This window comes from Nicrophorus vespilloides, unplaced genomic scaffold, assembly GCF_001412225.1.
Source record: "Nicrophorus vespilloides isolate i.1.1-1 unplaced genomic scaffold, Nicve_v1.0, whole genome shotgun sequence".
Lineage (NCBI taxonomy): Eukaryota > Metazoa > Arthropoda > Insecta > Coleoptera > Silphidae > Nicrophorus > Nicrophorus vespilloides.
In genome coordinates this window covers 1-7,300 of record NW_017096811.1, presented here as the reverse complement: position 1 = coordinate 7,300, position 7,300 = coordinate 1, and the positions used below count along the sequence as shown (strand labels likewise).

At 36.8% G+C, this 7,300-nt stretch overlaps 3 protein-coding genes across 3 annotated transcripts; 1 reads left to right on the top strand and 2 right to left on the bottom strand.

Annotated features, from left to right (window-relative positions):
* Nucleotides 1-754: 754 nt before the first annotated feature.
* Nucleotides 755-1,531, top strand: LOC108558248 (proclotting enzyme-like; the record flags this gene model as incomplete). The annotated part of the gene is made up of 4 exons (XM_017915093.1): nt 755-960; nt 1,015-1,223; nt 1,285-1,342; nt 1,401-1,531. Coding segments are annotated over 4 exons (604 nt in total), but the record flags the coding sequence as incomplete, so codon positions are not given.
* Nucleotides 1,478-2,834, bottom strand: LOC108558247 (serine protease 27-like). The gene is made up of 7 exons (XM_017915092.1): nt 2,778-2,834; nt 2,569-2,632; nt 2,348-2,510; nt 2,086-2,291; nt 1,830-2,029; nt 1,721-1,778; nt 1,478-1,670 (listed from the first exon to the last, which is right to left on the bottom strand). The coding sequence occupies exons 1-7, from the start codon at nt 2,832-2,834 to the stop codon at nt 1,546-1,548; spliced, it is 873 nt and encodes a 290-aa protein (XP_017770581.1). The 3' UTR covers nt 1,478-1,545.
* A 582-nt stretch (nt 2,835-3,416) lies between these two features.
* On the bottom strand, nt 3,417-6,231 carry LOC108558246 (venom protease-like). Its single transcript, XM_017915090.1, has 6 exons — nt 6,163-6,231; nt 4,582-4,687; nt 4,331-4,493; nt 3,851-4,262; nt 3,735-3,792; nt 3,417-3,671 (listed from the first exon to the last, which is right to left on the bottom strand). The coding sequence occupies exons 1-6, from the start codon at nt 6,229-6,231 to the stop codon at nt 3,550-3,552; spliced, it is 930 nt and encodes a 309-aa protein (XP_017770579.1). The 3' UTR covers nt 3,417-3,549.
* Between the last annotated feature and the right edge of the window lie 1,069 nt (nt 6,232-7,300).

Below are 7,300 nucleotides of genomic sequence, written 5' to 3'. Positions count from 1 at the left end.
TTATAAAGCTGTCAATCTGACAAGTATTGTGAAACAATTATGTCAAATTAATCAAAGCAATTATCTGTCAACATGACAGTTTCATTCGATATCTTTGTTGCAAAATATTCTCAAAAATTAATACTTAAACGTATTACATGATATATATATATAAATTAATAAAATTATTAATATATTTTATGTTATACAAATGTTGCTAAATGTTACATAAAATTGTATTTTATAAAGCTGTCAATATGACAAGTATTGTGTGACAATTACGTCAAATTAATCAAAGCAATTATCTTTCAACATGACAGTTTCATTGATATTTTTTTTGCAAAATATTCTCAAAAATTAATACTTAAAATTTATTACATGATATATATAAATTAATAACATTATTAATATATTTTATGTTATACAAATGTTGCTAAATGTTACAAAAAATTGTATTTTTATAAAGCTGTCAATCTGACAAGTATTGTGTGACAATTATGTCAAATTAATCAAAGCAATTATCTGTCAACATGACAGTTTAATTGATATTTTTTTTGCAAAATATTCTAAAAAAATTAATACTTAAAACGTATTACATGATGTATATAAATTAATAACATTATTAATATATTTTATGTTATACAAATGTTGCTAAATGTTACATAAAATTGTATTTTATAAAGCTGTCAATCTGACAAGTATTGTGTCATAATGACTTTTATACTGTCAAAATAAATGTTGAAGTATAAACCTTTTGTTTTTATCTTTGTTTTAGGTTTTTGAAAGATAATCTTAAGGTAGTTTTAGGACAACACGATCGTTGCATTCCGAACAGCGACACCGTCCAATTTTCTTTAGCCGAGATCATCGTGCACGGCGACTTCGATCCGCGTGATTTTCGTCACGACGTTGCGCTCCTGAGGCTCAACATGAGGGTGACCAACAACAAGATCATCAGCCCCATCTGTCTACCAAATTTGGGTGAGTTTATTGCTAATTGTATAGAATATAGAGATTGAATTTATTTGTCTGCAGATGTGTACGGTAGGAAAGTGGTGGATAAATACAAGAGGAGATCGGGAAAGATCGTGGGTTGGGGTTCGACCATCGCCAACGACGAATCTTCGATCAGCTGTAGACCTTTGCAGGTATCAGTGCCGATTTTGGAGAGGTCTTTTTGCATCGGCAACGATGCCTCGCTCTTCTGCGCCGGTTACGTGAACGGAACGGCGGACTCTTGCCAAGTAAAACTCATAAAGTTACCAAAGAAGTAATGATAATATTTGTTTATTCGTTCGTTTGCAGGGGGACAGCGGCGGTCCGCTGCAGATTATAAATAGGTTTAAGAGATACGAGATCATCGGTGAAACTATTTGCGAACGCGCTCAGATTCTCTTTTTCTTATAACTTTACGTTTTCAGGGATAATATCTTCTGGTAGAGGATGCGCCGAAATCGGAGAGCCCGGATTGTACACGGATGTTCTGCAGAAACTCAATTGGATCTACGAGAGGATCTCCGATTCATCCTGTCTACCCTATCTACCCTTTTAAATTAACTATTTGTTCTAAGACTTGATACAGTAGCATGCATCTTTGGTAGCCTCCTTGATCCATCTCAAATGATCGCCGATTCTGGTGTAGAGCGCCGTGCTCGGTAAATCTGCGCAACCGTTTTTATCGGAGAGAATTCCTGAAAGCAAACATCAATCAATTATGTAACAAAACTAGTTAATCACTCACCAATAAGTTCGTAAACTCTGTTGTAAGATCTGTACATCACGGGACCTCCAGCATCAGTCTGAAATTTAACGATTAATTAAAGATGAAAACTTTAGAGAAGTCAACGAACCTCGCAAATTACGCTCTTAGCCCCAATCACGCCCAGACAGCCCTTATCCAAACTCGTGTATTGCGAGTCCAAAGCCGTACCAACGCATCTATCGTAATCGAGAATGGGAAGACCCAACTTCCTCGGTCTGCAAGAACTATCCGCGCTCGATCCTTCCGCCCATCCGACAACAGTCCCAACTTGCCCGACATACTTGGCACCTAATTACCAAACAATCAGAATACAATCCTCAAGTTAAGTTTAACTTAAACATCACCTGGTAAAGCAATGCAAATCGGATTGATCTTCCTATCGAAATTAATCGGACTACTGAGTTTAACCAGAGCCAAATCGTGAGCGCGATTTCCCGGACTGAAATCCGGATGCAATTTGATCGCGTCGACGCTTACGTTCTGCGATGAAACGTCCGGAAAGCAGCGATCGAATTGCCCCAAAGTCACCTTCAAATCGTATGGAGTTAACCTGAAGATCACAAGTTGCAAATTAATTGAATCATAATTAAAATTATTTAAATTAACCCGATAATCGTTGATGCTGAGGTGATCACGTATCTGTCGTTGATCAGGGTGCCTGGGATGACGAAATCTCCACGCACCTGGATCTGGGCCATCCATGGAAATTCGTTTGTTCTCAGATATTCTCCACCCAACAATTTGGCCTCGCGATTCGGAACACCGCATGCTGCAAAAAATAACGTATTTCAATATAATTTAGAGTTTTCAATTTGTTTTTTTCTAACCGCAATCGCATTGGTCGTTCAAGAAGAGGAAATCTAGAAGGCCCTTGGTTTGATTGGTTGCATCCTTCAAAAACAAAAAACAATTGATAAACTTTCAGAATCAAACATTCTACGATATTTGAAATAGATTTATTAACTAAACTTGTTGTAAAGATAACATTGATTACGTGTTTGAAGTGAAGACTTGTATGAAAATTAGTCGTACTCACGTATTTATTAGGTAGTAAAAGTGTTGCGAGAACGAAGACGAGAAATTTGCGGTACATCTCGGCGGCAGGTGAAGAATGGTGAGACACTGCTGAGAGCAAAGGAGTGTCCAGCAAACAGCAGCAGCACATCGAGCGGTGGTCGGTCAATCAACTCGCCACATGAAACAAGTTTTTCCGTTTCTCTTTTTTTTTTTCAATAAATAAATTTTGTTTCACAGTTTGACGTAAAAACAACCGAAAACTCTTAAATGGATAAACGAATGAAGGATGAACAACAACAACAACAAAAAAAAAATGAATTCCATTTTATTTATATCTACTAAATGTCTATCTATCTAAAATCTGTTCACATAGACTGGGGGGGCTAAATTAAAAATTAGTTAAATAAATTAAAACGAGGGATGGAGGAGGAAGTCGAGGGTTTCTTTAGTTTCATTTTCATTTTTAGTGTTGGGTTTTAGGGATTTTACGTTTCTTTTTTTTTGGAATTCATTTTATTTATATCTACTAAATGTCTATCTATCTAAAATCTGTTCACATAGACTGGGGGGGCTAAATTAAAAATTAGTTAAATAAATTAAAACGAGGGATGGAGGAGGAAGTCGAGGGTTTCTTTAGTTTCATTTATTTTTAGTGTTGGGTTTTAGGGATTTTAGGTTTTTTTTTTTAGAAATAATGACGCCTAGTTATATCACAATAATTAAGAGACAATTAGAAAACCGTTGTTGTTAATAGTTGTTGTAGTAATAATAGTTGTAAGAATCGTGCATTTTCAGTCTTGGCAGAAGCAGCCGTCCGCAGAGTTCTCCATGATCCAATCCAGGTATCTGGTGATCCTCGTGTAGACGCCCGGATATCCGGGCCTCGCACAGCCGTTGCCCCAGGATACGATACCTGATGAAAGATATCAAAGTTATCATCGATATATAACAATTGATGTTATTAATCAACGCCTACCGATAAGTTCGTATTTCTTGTCCGGCTTCTCGGTGATCAACGGTCCACCGCTGTCTCCCTAAAAAAAAAAAAAATTATTATCAAGTAATCCATGCATAGCTTTTGATTCCATTTACTTGACACGAGTCCTTTTGTCCGACTTTCGGATAACCTGCGCACATCATGTTATCCGATATCATTTTCGATGAGTAATTCGTGGCGCGACACTCCTCGTTGCTGATCACCGGCACCTCGACTTCCTGCAGGAAGCACGAAGGTTTTCCATCCTCCTTGAGGGTACCCCAACCTGCTGCCACAGCTTTCGTTCCCACGTACAGGTTGTCCTTGACGCTCGGAAGACAGATCGGCTTGATCTTGTCGGTGATCGGCACCCTATCGTTCAGACGCAGCAGCGCGATGTCGTTGTCGAAGTTGAGGAAACTGAAGGCGCCTGCGATCGCTCGCAGGACGAATCGGGATTCAGGTTTTCGCGCATCGTTGCATCTGTCGTGCTCCCCGAACGACACTTTGATCATGAACCACATGAACCTAACAACAACAACAACAATAACAAATAAACAAACACGTTATTACTATGGTGATGGGTTGTTTATTACCCTTTGACGCAGTGCGCGGCTGTCAGCACGTATCTGTCATTGATCAACATCCCTCCGCAGTAGAACCTATTGAAGTACGACAATCGAGCCATCCACGGAAATTCGTTCTCCGCAGTCGTCTGACCACCCACGATTCTGCTTGCATCGTTCCTCTCGCCGCAAGCTTCAATCAAAACAAAAACAAAACTAATTACTGTCTAGTTCTTGGAAATATTATAATGTTTATATGTTTATTTGAAAAAGATACTTACAGCAGCTGCAAGAAGATGGAGGTGTGTCGTGTCTGGGCGGTGGTTGATTCCCATAATTCCCGAACCTCGTGAACAGTCCTCTTCCGATATTCGCTTCACTCCTCGTCTTAAATTAAGAAAACAATAATAGATTAGTCTCATTAGTTCAAGTAATCATCAAGCAATTTATTTTTATGGTTGATCTATACATAAAGTTGACACGTTAAGTGCAGGTACAGAGATTAAAAGCATATCACAAGAACACATTTGTTGCGCAGATAAAGGCAGCTATGCATTCAGAAATAACGAAACAAAAGAAGTCTAATTTCTGGTCGAGGGTTAACGATCGTTCAAGCACGTCTCGTGTGCAAAGTGCAACATTATAAAAGACCATCGTCGTACTGAAACTTACCGTAAGATCGTGACTTTATTTGACTCGTTTTTTTTATTATTATTATGCGCATATGAACCGTTCTCTGCTTATTATTTATATGATATGTACAAATTAACAGTATTTTCAATTTGACACTGACGTTTATGTGTCACGTAAATTTAAGCACATTACGTAACAAACTAGAATCAAGTAGACATTTGATGTTTCTCGGTAAATTAAATGAATAATTATATAAAATTTAATGGAGTAAACAAGTAAATTATCAATTTTCCAATTGACACTGACGTCTATGTGTCATATAAATCTAATGACAAAACAAATGATGATCAACAACTAAATTTTATATTTCATTAAGTAAATCAACCATAATTATATTTTACTAATTAAAAAAGTATACATTTAAGTAAAATTTAATTTAAGTTTGCTTTCTGTATAAAATGTTTTTTTTTCTTCTTCTGCTGCTGTTAATTGATCGAAAATTTATTCGTAAATGAATCGATTCGAGGAACATAATGAATTATGGATGAAAATGAAAGGAATGAATTGAGTGCGTCTCGGTATTTCCGATCCGAAAAACCAAATTAAAATGTAATTAATCGCGTCGGTTTTTATCTGCTTCTGCAGAGTTTAATAAACCCGATGACTAATTTATTTATTGGAAGTTTTGATTGTTTGCTCGAAACCGGACGAATAATTATTATGTTTTCGGACAAACAATAATAATAATCATAATAATTCAGATTGGATTGGATCGAAGAAGGTGGCGGCGACATTCAATGCAAATCGACCTGAGCAGGGTTCTGCTCTGTTCACGTTCGTTCCTTCGTCCGCACCCACGAAAAGTGTACGTGTGTGTGTTCGAATTCGAGCACGATTTGAATACCCGTTACCCATTTTTTGTCCCTGAATGCTTCATCTTCAAATAATTCTAACGCTATTTTAAGGATCAAGTTTGCAAGGGTTTATTGTAGTTTTTTTTTTGGGAATCGCTTTGAGAAACTTTTGGATTTTTTTTTTTTGGAATCGATTTCTAAACGACACTTATATCTGATGGTTATTGAATTCCGAGCACGCGTTTGGAATACTTTCTCGCACATGGTGAAAGTAATTTCCACGTACGAGAAGAACGAAATGATAATGGATTGCATTCGAAGAACTAGATTTTTTTTTTTTTTGAATAACGACGATGAACTAATTTTTGTACTTACGTTTGCCGCTTCCAAGGTGATGAAGATCAAGCTGAAGAGCGCGAGAGCTACGTGCAGTTTTGCGGACATTTCGCACCAAAAAAACAAAAAATTATAATTTTCGAGAAACAAAAAAAATCTACCGTTCCTCCAAGAAGGAAACGCGAACCGTTTGCTTTTAAGTTTGTGTTACAATCTCGTCCGATTTTTCCGATTCAATTATTTCCGTTGAGAAGAATTGGTTCTTCGCCGCAGTCCGACCGCCAACTGTGGTCTCGTCGTCGTCGTCGTTGTTGAACCGTCTCGGAAATTCTTTCGCCTCTTCTTACAACGACCGCCGCCATCCGCCAACATTAAGTGAGTATAAATAAGCAGAACAACAACAACAACAAACAACAAACGGACGAGTAGAACGCGCCTCCTCCCTGTTACCACCACCACCACCAACAACATCAACATAATCATCATCAGCCAAGTTTCTTCTTCGCTTCCTCCGGTATTTTTTTTTTGCTGGAAATAATTGATCTGGAGCGATTATTTCTGCCAGACTTAATGATGATGAGTTCATTACGTTTCGCTTACATTTTTCCAACAAACGAACAATAATTTGTAATCTTCACCAAAGTTAACAGTTTACTTAATTTTTTTGCAACAATAATAATATTACGCGGAAAACGTTTCCGAGAATTTAAACGCTAATTACCACCAAACGGATAAAACCACCTTAATATGTGAATACTCGCTATATTCCCCAAACATTCAGCTTTTATATGCATCTTTTGGATTCATTCTATCTATTATAGTTTGAGAGAAAATCAATGAAATGTGAAGAGCATTTTTTAAAATTTGAACGCGAATTACAGCCATACGGATAAATCCACAGCAATATATGAATAATTGCTAGATTCCCCAAACATTCAGCTTTCATATGCATCTTTTGTATTCATTCTATGTATTACAGTTTTCGAGAAAATCAATGAAATGTAAAAACACTGCTTTTTCGAGCATTTTTTCAACTTTGAACACGAATTACAGCCAAACGGCTAAAACCACAGTAATATATCGATACTTGCTAAATTCCCCAAACATTTAGCTTTCATATGAATCTTTTGTATTCATTCTATGTATTACAGTTATCAAGAAAATCAATGAAATGTGA

What these genes read in the sequence shown, in the direction of transcription:
- LOC108558247 (XM_017915092.1), bottom strand. Translation starts at nt 2,834, where the DNA reads ATGTACCGCAAATTTCTCGTCTTCGTTCTCGCAACACTTTTACTACCT. An exon ending in GAACGACCAATGCGATTGCG is followed by an intron (nt 2,511 to 2,568) that starts GTTAGAAAAAAA and finishes TATTTTTTGCAG; the next exon opens with CATGCGGTGTTCCGAATCGC. An exon ending in GATTTGCATTGCTTTACCAG is followed by an intron (nt 2,030 to 2,085) that starts GTGATGTTTAAG and finishes TTTGGTAATTAG; the next exon opens with GTGCCAAGTATGTCGGGCAA.
- LOC108558246 (XM_017915090.1), bottom strand. Translation starts at nt 6,231, where the DNA reads ATGTCCGCAAAACTGCACGTAGCTCTCGCGCTCTTCAGCTTGATCTTC. An exon ending in TCCATCTTCTTGCAGCTGCT is followed by an intron (nt 4,494 to 4,581) that starts GTAAGTATCTTT and finishes TTTTGATTGAAG; the next exon opens with CTTGCGGCGAGAGGAACGAT. An exon ending in GACAAAAGGACTCGTGTCAA is followed by an intron (nt 3,793 to 3,850) that starts GTAAATGGAATC and finishes TTTTTTTTTTAG; the next exon opens with GGAGACAGCGGTGGACCGTT.